This window comes from Medicago truncatula, chromosome 3 (assembly GCF_003473485.1).
Source record: "Medicago truncatula cultivar Jemalong A17 chromosome 3, MtrunA17r5.0-ANR, whole genome shotgun sequence".
Classification (NCBI taxonomy): Eukaryota; Viridiplantae; Streptophyta; class Magnoliopsida; order Fabales; family Fabaceae; genus Medicago; species Medicago truncatula.
In genome coordinates, this window is record NC_053044.1 from 18350715 (window position 1) to 18365536 (window position 14822).

Below are 14822 nucleotides of genomic sequence, written 5' to 3' on the forward strand. Positions count from 1 at the left end.
ACAACTCGCGAGGCGAAGGGAAAGGGCTCGCGTGGCGAGCGATGAAGTTCATCACTCGCGAGGCGAGGATCATCACTCGCCGTGGCGAGCGATGAACAGAATCACGGGCAGACTAGGGTTTTTCTCAAAAATCCATCCTACAACATGTTTCAAAGCTTGGTTTTGATTCCAGAATTCATCCTAAACATATTCTAAGGTTAAAGGACGGTTCTTTCATCAATCTAAACAAGTTTTACCGTTTATTCTCAAATTTTAGGGTTTTGACCTAATTCCAAAACTTCTCTAAATCAATCCTAACTTTGTCAACTAATCATCAGAATTACAGAGGTTAATGCTACTGAGTTATTAGTCCCACCCTTACCTGGTTATGAAGAAAATCGCAGCCCTCTTGGTCTCTTGCTCCTCTCTAAGCTTTTTCTCCCTTTTCCAAAAGTTTTCACGTACAAAGTGTTTTTCTAAAACTAGGTCTAGCCTTTTTATATCTCCTCCTAATTACTTATCTTATCTCAATTTCTCCCCCAAAACTATCTAAAATATCAAAACAGCCCTCAACTAAATATTTTATATTATTTTCAAATCTTATTCTATTTATCAATAAAATAAATCTCATATCATAATCAAATCCTCCAAAACTCATAACTTATCACGTCATCAATCAAATCATCAAAACATATCAAAATCATGCATATATTATATAATTATAATATAATGGCCTAAACTCGATTAAATAACGATTAACGAAAGTGGGCGTTACAACTCTCCCCCACTTAAAAGATTTTCGTCCTCGAAAATTTACCTTAAGTAAACAACTCTGGATACGACTCCAGCATCTTACTCTCAAGCTCCCACGTCAAGCTTTCACCAGTCGCTCCCGACCAAACGACTCTCACGAGAGGTATCTCTTTGCCTCTCAACGTCTTCACTTTACGATCGTCAATCCTCAACGGTAAAGTTTCTACCGTAAGGTTGTCTCTAACTTGCACATCGTCACTCTGAATTACATGAGATGGATCCGGAACATACTTCCGAAGTTGCGACACATGGAAAACATTGTGCAAATTCGAAAGATGCGGCGGTAAACCCACTCGGTAAGCCACCATCCCAATCCTTTCCAAAATCTGATATGGACCAATGAACTTCGGGGTCAACTTCTTTGACTTCAAAGCACGTCCTACACCAGTCATAGGAGTGACTCTCAAAAACACGTGGTCTCCTTCCTTAAATTCAAGATCTTTTCTTCGCTTATCATGATAACTCTTTTGTCGACTCTGCGACGCCTTCATTTTCTCTCGGATCATCTGAACCTTCTCAGTAGTTTGCTGAACAATCTCCGGTCCTAAGACCACTCTCTCATCATCGATTTTAAAATCGCTGTCTTCAGCCTGATCTCTAGCAACCAACAAATCCACAAACTTTACATCAACTCTCTATGCTTCTTTGATGCTTTTCAGAAATTCACTATCAATCTTCAGCATACCCAGTTTCACACTCTGAGGTGACCATTCACAAACCAAACTCATATCTCGGAACTGTTCAAGTAACTCAAACTCTCTGACCATCATGGCGGACATATGCAATGTCTTCCTACTCAAGGCATCTGCAACAACATTAGCTTTACCCGGATGATAATTCAAACCAAAGTCATAATCCTTTAGCAACTCTAGCCATCTTCGCTTCCTCATATTCAATTCCTTCTGATCGAACAAATACTTCAAGCTCTTGTGATCACTAAACACCTCAAACCTCGAACCATACAAGTAATGTCTCCATATCTTCAACACAAAGACTACAGCCGCCAACTCGAGATCATGCGTAGGATAATTCTTCTCATGAACTCTCAACTGTCTTGAAGCATAAGCTACCACTTTACCTTCTTGCATAAGTACACCTCCTAATCCCAACTTGGACGCATCACAATACACCACAAAAGGTTCTTCGGGCTTCGGCAAAATCAAAACTGGAGCAGTCGTCAAACGTTTCTTCAATTCACCGAAACTCCTCTCACAATGAACGTCCCACACAAAAGTCTTACCTTTACAAGTCAACTGTGTAAGCGGAAGAGCTAATTTAGAAAACCCTTCAATAAATCTTCTGTAGTAACCGGCTAAACCCAAAAAGCTTCTAATCTCAGTAACGGACTTAGGAGTATCCCATTGCGATACAACTTCGACTTTAGACGGATCCACAGCAATACCATCTCCGGAAATAACATGGCCAAGAAAACTCACTTCTTTCAACCAGAATTCACACTTAGACAATTTAGCATAAAGTTTCTTCTCTTTCAACACTTGTAAGACAATCTTCAGATGTTCCGCATGTTCTTCTTCAGTCTTGGAGTAAATCAAGATATCGTCGATGAACACAACCACGAACCGATCCAAAAATGCATGGAAGATGCGATTCATATACTCCATAAACACTCCAGGTGCATTGGTCACACCGAAAGGCATAACTTTGTATTCATAGTGACCATAACGCGTTCTGAAAGCTGTCTTCTGCATATCCTCATCTTTTACCTTGATCTGGTGATAACCCGATCTCAAATCAATCTTGCTGAAAACTTGTGCACCCACTAACTGATCCATCAAATCATCAATTCTCGGAAGTGGATACCTATTCTTGATAGTTACCTTGTTCAACTGCCGATAATCAATACACAACCGCATACTACCATCTTTCTTCTTTACTAGCAAAACCGGCGCTCCCCAAGGTGAAACACTTGGTCTAACAAACTTCTTTTCAAGCAAGTCCTCCAACTGTTTCTTCAACTCAGATAATTCTGAAGCAGACATACGATAAGGTGCCATCGAGACCGGTTTCGTTCCAGGAACAAGATCAATAGAAAACTCGACTTCTCTCTCTGGAGGCACATCAGGAATCTCATCTGGAAAAACTTCAGGAAATTCACACACCACCGGTAGCCTATCAATCACTGCTTGATTCTCAACAGATAAAGAAGCCATCAACGAAAACATCAAGATACCATCGCGTTCCAGTTGCTTCAGCTGCTTAGTAGATAAAAATTCTGCACCACTTTCCTCTTCGACGGAAGAGAAATGTACTGACTTGCTAAAACAATTAATAAGAACGTGATTGTACTCTAACCAGTTCATACCCAGAATCACATCCATACCACTCAAAGGTAGACAAACTAAATCCATTTCAAAATCACGACCAAACATAGACAAAGGACATTTCAAACATACGAGAGAAGTAGTCACCGAACCCTTAGCTGGAGTTTCGACAACCATCTCTCCATTCATATCAGACAACTCAAGACCCAAAGCAGAAACACAATCGAACGCAATAAAGCAATGCGTAGCACCAGTATCAATAATAGCAACTAAAGGAGTATTATTAATATAGCAAGTACCTCTGATCAAACGATCCTCATTCTCTGTCTGAGTCCCAGTCAAAGCAAAGACTCTACCAGTAGTCGGCGCCCTCTTAGGCTGAGTACACTGAGAACTAATGTGACCCTCTGCATTACAATTAAAGCACACAATGTCTGTACGATTGCAATCAGCCACCACATGACCCTTCTTACCACACCGGACACACTTCTTGATCTCTTCAGGACAGGCGTTGCTCTTGTGGCCTTTCTCACCACAATTGAAGCACACAATCTCTGCAGCATCCTTTTTCTTAGGCCGCCTAACATCGACCATCTTCTGTTTCCCCTTGTCAGCGGGGGCACTGTACGGCTTAGGACGACTCTGCTGTCCCTTGCCCTTCCTCTCATTCACTACCTTGTAGTGAGCCTTGGTATCCTCCTCGTAGATCCTGCAGCTGTTAACCAAATCTGGGAAAACTCTCAGCTGTTGATACCCAATCGCCCTCTTGATGTCGGGCCTCAAACCATTCTCGAACTTGATGCATCTCGAGAACTCAGCATTCTCAGCAGTATAGTGCGGGTAGAACTTCGACAGCTCCACGAACTTGGCAGCATACTCGGTCACAGACATATTCCCTTGCTTCAGCTCAAGGAATTCGATCTCCTTCTTCCCGCGAACATCTTCCGGAAAGTATCTTCTCAGGAACTCCCTTCTGAAAACAGCACAAGTCACAACAGCTCCTTCCTGCTCAAGGGTAGGCAGAATAGCAACCCACCAGTCATCAGCTTCCTCGGCCAGCTGATGAGTACCAAACCGCACTTTCTGATCCTCCGTGCACTGCATAACCCGGAAAATCCTCTCAATCTCCTTAAGCCACGTCTGGGCTCCATCAGGGTCATAACGTCCTTTGAAAGCCGGAGGGTTCTTCTTCATGAACGTCTCCAACATCCTAGCTTCAGCATTTGCACCGGCATTCGCGTTAGGTTGTTGTCCCACAGCTTGGGCAACAGCTTGTAGAGCAGCAGCTAACGCAGCATCGTTTCTTCCAGCCATTTCTGATATTCTACAAAAGTAGCAACAACAGAATGAGATAATAATATAATATTACTAAGACTCGACACGACTCTCTAATTGACCGGACGGACCGACCTGCTCTGATACCAATTGTAACACCCCGTTTTCCCAATATCAAAATTTCTTTAAAAACATAGCATTTATCAGTAAGCATCAAAACAACGGGATATCACATATAACATAATCCAAACGGTTAAATAATGATTTAACAAAACATCTTAATCATTGCAGCGGAATTTAGTTCGTAATCCATGAATCAGTTTGGCACGTAGGCCCCATCAAATATCTCAAATGAGTTAAATCAACTTAACAAAATATAGTAATTGTTCAACATCATAAAACATAAACATGATAGTCACGTAAGAGAATGAAGCATGCATAATCATAAAGCCCCATCCCGTTACGTATCAGAGCGACCTAGACGACACAGTGAAGGCAAGGCCACTCACGACGGAAACAGCTCACTAAGCGCGATCACCTGCACGTTACCCACGGTCGAGGTAACATTCAAACAGAAGGGGTGAGATTTCATAACAGAATAACATTAAACAATGCAATTAAGAATCATAAGTTAACATCATGGTCAGTTCATTAATTAACTTTGCATAATTGCTCAACTATTAACACGTAATCGTATATCCATTAATTAGGGATAACATAACATAATCAATAAACACATATCACGTAATCACATATTCAATCATTATCAACAAGGCATCTTAATCATGACAATGTGACAATGCTCCTAGACTCCGTATATGCATGTGGTACTAATCGTCATCATAAGTATAAATATACTTTAATCGTGCGGAGGACAAAGCTCCTAATAATCGTGCGGAGGACAAAGCTCCTAATAAAACGTGGTGAGGACTAAGCTCGATGATATGCTATGCATGGACACATATGAACAAAACAACGTAATCGACTTATCAACATGCATCCAATAATTTGGAGCTAAACTTCATCATATATTTATGCACTTAGTTAAATAACGGAAGCAGCATAAACAGGTCACATAGCAAGATGATATCATTATATCAAAGCACATAATTGTATCCTTAACACATCTTCTTATCTTGCATGAATATACAATACCATAGTTCATATCCAATTATTATTAATATAACTTAAACAACTCTACAGTCTGCATTAAACGACGTTTCTAGGTCTCATTACCAATTAGGGGTTCACTCTTGATCAACAAGTGCGACACAGATCGCACAAACACATAAACAAGTTCATCCTGGTTGCACTCGCGAGGCGAGAGTACTTACTCGCCATGGCAAGTAACACTAATCTCCCAAACTGATGTTGTTCTGGGCTCAAACCTGTCCTAAAATCATTCCTAATCATCTCTAGGTATGTTTAGGCACTTAAAGGCGCTCAAGGTCCAACTAAAAAGTCGAAACTACAAAATATGACATGCACTCTGCCTAAGCTCGCGAGGCGAGGAAGGGTTGCTCGCCATGGCGAGTTGCACCAGAAAACTCGCGAGGCGAAGGGAAGGGGCTCGCGTGGCGAGCGATGAAGTTCATCACTCGCGAGGCGAGGATCATCACTCGCCGTGGCGAGCGATGAACAGAATCACGGGCAGACTAGGGTTTTTCTCAAAAATCCATCCTACAACATGTTTCAAAGCTTGGTTTTGATTCCAGAATTCATCATAAACATATTCTAAGGTTAAAGGACGGTTCTTTCATCAATCTAAACAAGTTTTACTGTTTATTCTCAAATTTTAGGGTTTTGACCTAATTCCAAAACTTCTCTAAATCAATCCTAACTTTGTCAACTAATCATCAGAATTACAGAGGTTAATGCTACTGAGTTATTAGTCCCACCCTTACCTGGTTATGAAGAAAATCGCAGCCCTCTTGGTCTCTTGCTCCTCTCTAAGCTTTTTCTCCCTTTTCCAAAAGTTTTCACGTACAAAGTGTTTTTCTAAAACTAGGTCTAGCCTTTTTATATCTCCTCCTAATTACTTATCTTATCTCAATTTCTCCCCCAAAACTATCTAAAATATCAAAACAGCCCTCAACTAAATATTTTATATTATTTTCAAATCTTATTCTATTTATCAATAAAATAAATCTCATATCATAATCAAATCCTCCAAAACTCATAACTTATCACGTCATCAATCAAATCATCAAAACATATCAAAATCATGCATATATTATATAATTATAATATAATGGCCTAAACTCGATTAAATAACGATTAACGAAAGTGGGCGTTACAATGTGTTTTATTGGTTGGGGAATGATATACAGCTGGTGGTTTCATAGGAAAGGGGTTGCCAAAGGTTGGCATGGTTTTTGGTGCAATGGGAGGAGAGCTACTGAATCATAATGCCCTTCCTATGGTTTTTGCTTGTCTTGGTGGGGTTAAATTTAGGTTAAATTGAGAGGTACTTGCATCTGTAGCATCATCTCCATCTGATTCAAGGTCCAGGATAGCATCGCTCACATCAGATCCTTTGAAACTACCGTTCTTAACATATTTCTTCTTACTTATCACTTCTTCATGTGATTTTTTGTCAGGGGGTTGCTGAGAAGGCATGTCATATTCGTCGACGTTTTGAGTGGGTTTTACATCTGTTGTAAATTCAGGATCAAGACGGTCTTCAATTCTTATCATCTTTTTTTCCATTCTATCTAGTTTATTGCATATTATGTTGAAGCAACCGTTTAACATATCTAACCTATCAGTGTAATCCTGAAAATATATCATGCACAACCAATATATCATGCACGACCACTACATATCTTCAGTTTATCAAACATGTTTAAACTTTCTTCTTGCCTAAATCTATTGTAACACTTTTTACTGCTTTTGGTCACACATCTGTTTATTTCATTTTCAAGTAGCATGTAATCAACCTCTATTGTGTTTATCATTTTTAGAATATATACCTTTTGGAACTGCAATGATTCCTTCAGTAATGCAAGAAGTGTGTCGTTGGTTTGGCTTCCCAACTGCATTGAAAGTATGATTGGTGAGTAAATTTTGTGCCATTAATGCAATCTACATGGAACTTGAATTAAAAACTAAAGAATGAATACTACCATATCAGAACAAACAGATGCATCCACATGTAACTCCTCACCCAGATGTGAAATATTTTCATCTCTGCAAAAAAAAAAAAAAAAAAAAGTATATATATATATATAGTAAATGCACATCAACCATCATTCTTAACCGTATTAATTGCTTGTTTGTTATCATACCCCTTTATTTTGGTTTCCATGTCTTCAATGTTCATCTCTGCCTCTATCAACCACCACTTAGTTGAGTTGCAACTATTTGAGTTGAATGAATTAAACACAGGTTGTGATTTGATTTGAGGATAGGTCTATTGTCTTGCAAAGTGGACATTAAATGTAGAGCAGAGTAATTGTTTTCAAAGCATTCCATATTTGAGATTAATTTAGCCTTGGAGATAGGGTGCAGGATACCATTAGTTTCCATTATCATGCATATCAATTAATGAAAAGCAGAACACAGTTTTATTATTTTAATTTTTATTTCATAAATGCCATTAAAAATTGCAGGTTTAACATGGTTATCTAAAAGGCGCCGAGCCATCTGATAAAATTTTGGTGAAATGCATATCAATTAATAAAATTTTGAAGGATAATGTTTGTGAAAGCCTGCTGCAACATGGGTACAAGACAATATTGTGTGCTGTGTGGTTATTACAATCCTCTCATCTGCTGACATGTGTCAAGTAGCTCCAATTTTGCAATACCCTATAAATCCCTTTTTGATGTTGAGGTATGAAGACATTCCATTTGTATGTTGTTTAACTGTGTAATAGTCCAAAATTCATTAAATGCATTGCTTGTGATTCAAACAAAAATTGTGGTTTGTTGACTGTTGTGTGCTGGATTTTAATCATTTTTAGCAAATGTCTGTGTGCTCTTTGTAGTCATTACCGTTGTCAACGACTAATTTAGACAATCTCCCCCATCTAAACATCAATGCTCCATATCTTGTTGCATGGTGCGAGTCCCAATATGTCGGACGACCATTTGAGATACTACCTAATACATCCTTAGCATTTTTTGTCCATCTGCTCAATACAAGGGATTCATGCAATTTAGCATAATCAGTAAAAACCAAAACTGCAATGATATGCTCATATGGAATTCCAAATGACTCCATCCTCCGACAAGCACACTTGAAAATTTCTTCTGAAGGGTTAAATGATACACGCCGCTCCTAGTCTGGCCTCCTGTACTTACTAACTGTATAAATGTAGTACCCACAAGTTTCTTTCGATCCAGTTACGACCATGGCAGAAGATCGGTTGATTATAATCTGATATTTACAAAATATCTCTTTCGTAAATACCTTCGCACCAGAGACCTATAGTTCAGGTAATCTTGTACTGGGAACAGGCTCACCATATTCATTTTCAAAGTCTACTTGGACCTCTCTATACCGCATGAAGTTGAGACAACGGTGATAGTGTAGTAAAAAATCTGCCAAGTTGTATCGAGAATGAACAAACTTCCCCATCTCTGAATGCAAAAAAGTGGCCACGTATATGTGTTGTTGCCCATACCTTTCTCTTCATATATGGTTCTTTGATCCAATTGTTGTCATGCAATCCAAATGAATCAACAGTTTCAGCCCACTTCCTGGAAAATTCTCCAATCTCATATTCACCCAACATACACTTTCTAAATTCATCCACAAATGCAGGATCGCCTATGTTGGACGATGCATTGCGAATCAAGTGCCACACACAGAGTCTATGATAAGCATTTGGAAACACTTGTTTTATGGCATTCTTCATTGATAAATCACCATCAGTGATTACAGCAGTTGGCGATTTTCCAGACATTGCTTCCAAGAACCGTGAAAGCACCCAGACATAAGTTTCTTCCTTCTCATCAGCAACAATAGCTCCACCAAAAATAATAGTAGAGTTATGATTATTCACACCAGCAAACACAACTAAAGGGCAATGGTATTTGTTCTTACCATATGTTGCATCAAATGCGACTACGTCGCCATAAAGTTGGTAATCAAGACGACTTTTTGCGTCACACCAAAACAGGTGTTGTAGTCTATCTGTAGAATCAGTAGTGTGCTTGAAAAACATCATGGGATCATTTGAACCCAATCCACGAAGATAACTTAATGCAGAAATTGCATCTGACCTTCGCAAACGTCGTTGTTTTGCTAATTGATTATACAGATCTTTCCTCCGAAAACAAATTTTATCATATCCTCCTGCTTGATTTGCAAATGAAGCATATATGCGATTAGGTAAAATACCACTTTTTAACATATTTTTCATTTGCATTATGTCTGAATTTGTCATTACACAGTGTGAAGATAGTAGTCCACAATGTTCCTGCGATACTAGCTCATGGTTGTGCTGGTTATTAAAAATTGTAGCAGACTAGCGATTTGTGAAACTGTTTATATGTACCCGAAACATAGCTTGACATCCACATCAAGTATAAGGTTTTTCCCGACGCTTTCTATTCGCCTCAGTTATTCCTTTTTTCCTATATCCTTCTCTATGGCTTGACATTGTTATGATTTTGTACGGATGCTTGCATGAATTTCTTGAGCATACCCTCAAGTTCTTGTAATCTATCAAGTCGTCGAAGATTTTGTCGCTACTGTTGATAAGGGGTTTTAGGCTTTTGGAAATTCCTATTATTGTCTCTCTTGTAGTTGTTACCATACTTGTTTTGTCCCGTTCTTTGCCCATATTGCTCTTCTAAAAAAATACATTTTTTTTATTAGGGGTCTATCTTTACAATGAAAGTTGGTCCTTCAATTTCATAGCAACGACCTTGCTATAGTTTCCCATTAAGTGTCTTCAACAAAAACATCACCTAATAGGTCTCTTGGTTGAAGAATGTTGACCCATAATTCAAAAAGGATTAGAATAGTGGTGTCTATATCTACCATGATATTGTTTGTATCATCATTGAACAAGATATATAACATTGAATCCTTGATTTTGGATAATGCATACCTAGGCCACTTGTTTCCTAACAAATACTCTCTACTAGCATAGGACCATTGGTATATTCTTTCTCACCTTGGTCCTGGACCATGGAAATAAATAAGTCGTAGAGTTTGTTTCATCTTTAATAAGGAGTGATTTCTCTACTACCTTATTTTCTGAGTTCTAATGAGACTTATCACTTGGGTTGGCCTCCATGTCCTTTTGACCTACCACTTCCAGTCATGTTTTGGGATATCCAGGGGTTTTGTATATCATTATGTTGTTGTGCCAAATCTTGGGTGAATTTTCCCACCTTAGGAAGTTTACCAGATTCGAAACCACATAATAATGGGATATTTGTGGTGGCTAGCCTATCAAACATTGATGTTTTATTTGTCTTCATCATTATTGATCATTTCCCAACCATGACTATGTCCATGGCTGGGAAATGATCAGTATCGATGGCCATTTCAAACACCTCATTATTACCTAAGTTAAACTTGACCTCCCTTAGCAAAATACATCTTTTGTGCTTCTTCGATGAACTACTTTATGCATGCTTGTCAGGAAGACAGTTTGTTCAAATCATGGCAGACTTCCCCAACCAATTTCTCTTTTAGGTGTGGGTTGATGACAAATTTGACAAGTGCACCAAACATTCCAAGTAATAAAGTAGTAAGTTATCGTCTTTATAGAGATTGTTGTTTCGAATAAGAAATTTGCATAACTTATGAATTAAAGCAGTAAAATGGGATGAGTTTGCAAGTGTTATTTGATTGCGCAAGCAATTTGATTTAATTGCACTTCACCACTTAACCATCATGTATTCTCATCTTATTCCTTCTAAGGACGTGCGAGAGAGCCAAACATTTCCCTCCATCTTCTTGTACCATAGATTTAACATTAGGTGTCTAATATTATGTTATAAGAAACGTTATGTTAATGTTAATGTAGTATGACTACTAATCAAATAATAAGTTGTGCTTATTTCTTGACAATATGTATCACTATCGTGTCTATTAAAATTATGTCTTTTTTGTCAGTTTTATTTATGCAATTTTAATAATTTATGTATTTGTTTTGGGAAAAAGCATGTAAAGCACAAATCAGGTTGTGTTTGGTAAAGCTAATATGCTAGCCTAGCTTATAGCTTATTAGACGATTATAAGCTTGTTTACAAAAATAAAATGTGTTTTGTAACAAGCTTAAATCCCATTTATAATTTTTTTGAGATGCTATTTTAACTAAATATATTCATATTTATCATTTTTTTGTTTTAAACTTATTTACTGATTTAAACAAAATGTAATAATTTTTCATAAAAATAAATAAACAGGATGGGTAAGGTATCAATGGCTTGCTTTTCTTATGCTAGTATCTTTGTTTTTAATCCCGATCTGTAGTAACAGTGACTATTTTGAACACTTGGCTCAGTTTGATAGATTTCTTGGAAAGCAAGGAATGGGCATGTATTAAAAAAAAGGGTAAATACCTCTTTTCGTCCCTGTAATATTAGCGAATTCCGGTTTTAGTCACTGTAAAAAAAAAAATTTAGATTTTGTCCATGTAATTTCAGATTCTTCCACTTTTGGTCCCTTCTTTCATCAAGTCAACAGAATCTGCATAAATTATGTCACTGTAATTTCAGATTCCTCCCACTTCTGGTCCCTGTAATTTCAGATTCCTCCACTTTTGGTCCCTCATTTTACGTGTCATGTATGCAGATTCTGCTTACATGGTGGAATAAGGGACCAAAAGTGGAAGAATATGAAATTACAGGGACAAAATCTAAATCTTTTTTTGTACAGGGACTAAAACTGAAATTCGCTAATATTACAGGGACGAAAAGAGGTATTTACCCTAAAAAAAAATGTGTGAGTGTGTAAAAATAAGGGATAGGTGCTGTTATTGAACAAGAACTGAAAAACTATCTTCTGCATAAGTATGCATAGGGTGTAGAATGTGTTGGACTTTTTAGTTTTTTGGTTTTATTTTTCAACTTGTGCACATCTAGTATATTTCATGAAATGTTCACTTTGCATCTGCAAAACTATCTTAGTGAAGGTTCGGATGCACTTCATTTCTAATCAGTGATGTGGTTTAGTATTTTGCAATGATCACTCGTAGTTACCTTGATTTTTGCAATGATCACTCGTAGATAGTATTTTGATTGATGTCACATTCATTCCTCTGTTATATACATGCGTAATTAGCATTAAGCGTGTGGTAGAGGCCTAGTAACTCTATATCCTCAATCTCTAGGTTATTTTGTTTGGCTGTCTTCTGATTGAATTATAGTTTTACAACCTGGGATTCATCCACCAATTTCTTCTGTTTTGAAACAGATAATTGTCTTGCACTGTATTGAAACTAGGCAAAAATTATTAATATCTAAGTGGCATCAAATAAGAATGAAATTCGGGTAATATTCTTCCTTCTTCACTAATTAAAATGCTTTTCTGCATAATTTTTTCCTCGATATTGGCGTGATATATAGTGAATTTGAGCTAATAGTGTTAACCATTGTAGGGCATATATATCTGGACTGTCACCTGATGGTTACAAATCCTCTTGATTATGTTGAACCTTTGGGAAAAGCTGGTGCTTCTGGTTTAGGGACATCAAAAGGTTCGCCTTAACACTTTTCCTTCATGTTATCCGTTGTTTTCTCGTATTTTTTCTCTCTTTCTTCTGCCCACATTTTATATTACTTTCATGAAAGTGATTTTTGTTGGCAGACAACTGGAAAGAACTTATCCAAAATATTAAGTCACACGGCATGAGGCCGGGTGTATCTATAAAGCCTGGAACATCCGTCGAAGAGGTTTATCCCCTGGTATGCATTTTTACCCGCTTTTGTTCTCATCTAGTCATATCTCCATAGCTGCATTTTGTTATCATCATTTATCTCTTGTGACCGAGTATTTTCAGTATTGTGCATAAACTTGAGAACAGCTGCATATTTGACTCAGAGATCTTAGTCTTAAGAGCCTCCCTCTCTCCCGTTCCCTCCGTGTGTGTGGTTGTGTAATTTTAGTGTTTTTCACTGGTTGAAGCTGAAAATCCGGTGGAAATGGTTCTTGTCATGACTGTAGAACCAGGATTTGGAGGACAAAAATTTATGCCAGGGATGATGGACAAGGTATATTTTGGTTGATTTTCCCTCCTTTTCAAACCAGGTCCGGATACTGAGGAAGAAGTATCCATCACTTGATATAGAGGTATCTCTCTCTCTCCCTATTCTCTTGTTTCTATCTTTCCTGTCAAAATAAATACATTATTGAGATTTTTCCATAGTCACATAATTCTCTTAACATGAAGCAAACTGCGAATTGGTACTTGTGTACCGGTTCGTGGTACTTTTGTGAATTGGTTCGCACAAATTCCCCTGTAACTCATGGAAATTGACAAACTGGATAAATCGAGACAAGTGAGTGAATATTGAAGAAACATGAAGAAGAGGTTGAGTAGGAGATAAATGAGAAAGAAAAATATCTGGTGTAGCAGATAAATTTTCTAGAAAACATTCTTTGAAGCTTGGAGAAAGAGAACGTCTTCTGCAAAGTAACACTAGTTTGTTGCAGCGGGCTACTATAATTTATACTTTTTTGCAATATTAAGATAGTTTACTATACTTAATTTGGTAGTACGTAATACTGCGAACCAATGTGTACCAAACCCCATACATCCATACATACCAAATTCTTCTTATGTCGCGTATTGTGAACCCGTACCTGTACCGCATGGCGCATACCAACATGAATTGCGAATTATGTGACTATTTTTTGCTTCATTGATTCTTGAACTTGTAAAGTCCTACACATTTTACACTGTAAAAGATCTCACTACTTGTCCGATGACAAAGGTTTTATATCGGATTTTGACCAAAACTTAGCTTTATATGGACGAATTATTGTATTCATAGAGATTATAAACTGCTTGTGTCAGCCTGCTCATGGAGATTATTGTTAATAATAATATTTTGCAGTGACCAAAACATGCCCAATTTTGATTGCAGGTTGATGGGGGTTTAGGGCCTTCAACCATAGACGTGGCTGCATCAGCGGGAGCGAATTGCATTGTTGTTGTATACCTCACAACTTCATGTAATCAATATCCTTCAAGACAAAGGCATAAAAGGGATGACACATTCAATATCCTTCAGCTGTAACATAAACCCTTAGTTGAATATTGAAGTTTAAATTTTCATTTTGATCTACTATTATTATGCCGTTACCTTGTTTTGTAGACAACACGATGTAACACATATTTGTAGTACTTGAGATTTTAGATGTGTCCTACTATTATGATTATGATACATAGAAACAATTTTATTTAATCTACTGGCCAAAATAAAATACCAAATCTATCAGAGCCTGGTTTCGATCCAGGGACCTGTGGGTTATGGGCCCACCACGCTTCCGCTGCGCCACTCTGAT

The 14822-nt window shown here is 37.7% G+C and overlaps 1 protein-coding gene and 1 non-coding gene across 2 annotated transcripts; one reads left to right on the forward strand and one right to left on the reverse strand.

The window, feature by feature from the left end:
• Positions 1-12860: 12860 nt before the first annotated feature.
• LOC25490535 (ribulose-phosphate 3-epimerase, cytoplasmic isoform) lies at positions 12861-14727 on the forward strand. The gene is made up of 5 exons (XM_039832337.1): positions 12861-13011; positions 13122-13219; positions 13433-13525; positions 13563-13604; positions 14402-14727. Exons 1-5 carry the CDS (start codon positions 12939-12941, stop codon positions 14552-14554), a joined length of 459 nt encoding a protein of 152 aa, XP_039688271.1. The 5' UTR covers positions 12861-12938; the 3' UTR covers positions 14555-14727.
• A 23-nt stretch (positions 14728-14750) lies between these two features.
• Positions 14751-14822, reverse strand: TRNAM-CAU (transfer RNA methionine (anticodon CAU)). The gene has a single exon. It is a non-coding gene; the product is annotated as a tRNA-Met (tRNA).

Excerpts from the sequence above, each read along its gene's own strand:
- LOC25490535 (XM_039832337.1), top strand. The coding sequence starts at position 12,939 with ATGGTTACAAATCCTCTTGATTATGTTGAACCTTTGGGAAAAGCTGGT. Across the intron at positions 13,012-13,121 it reads TGGTTTAGGGACATCAAAAG|ACAACTGGAAAGAACTTATC; the intron begins GTTCGCCTTAAC and ends TTTTGTTGGCAG. Across the intron at positions 13,526-13,562 it reads TGCCAGGGATGATGGACAAG|GTCCGGATACTGAGGAAGAA; the intron begins GTATATTTTGGT and ends TTTTCAAACCAG.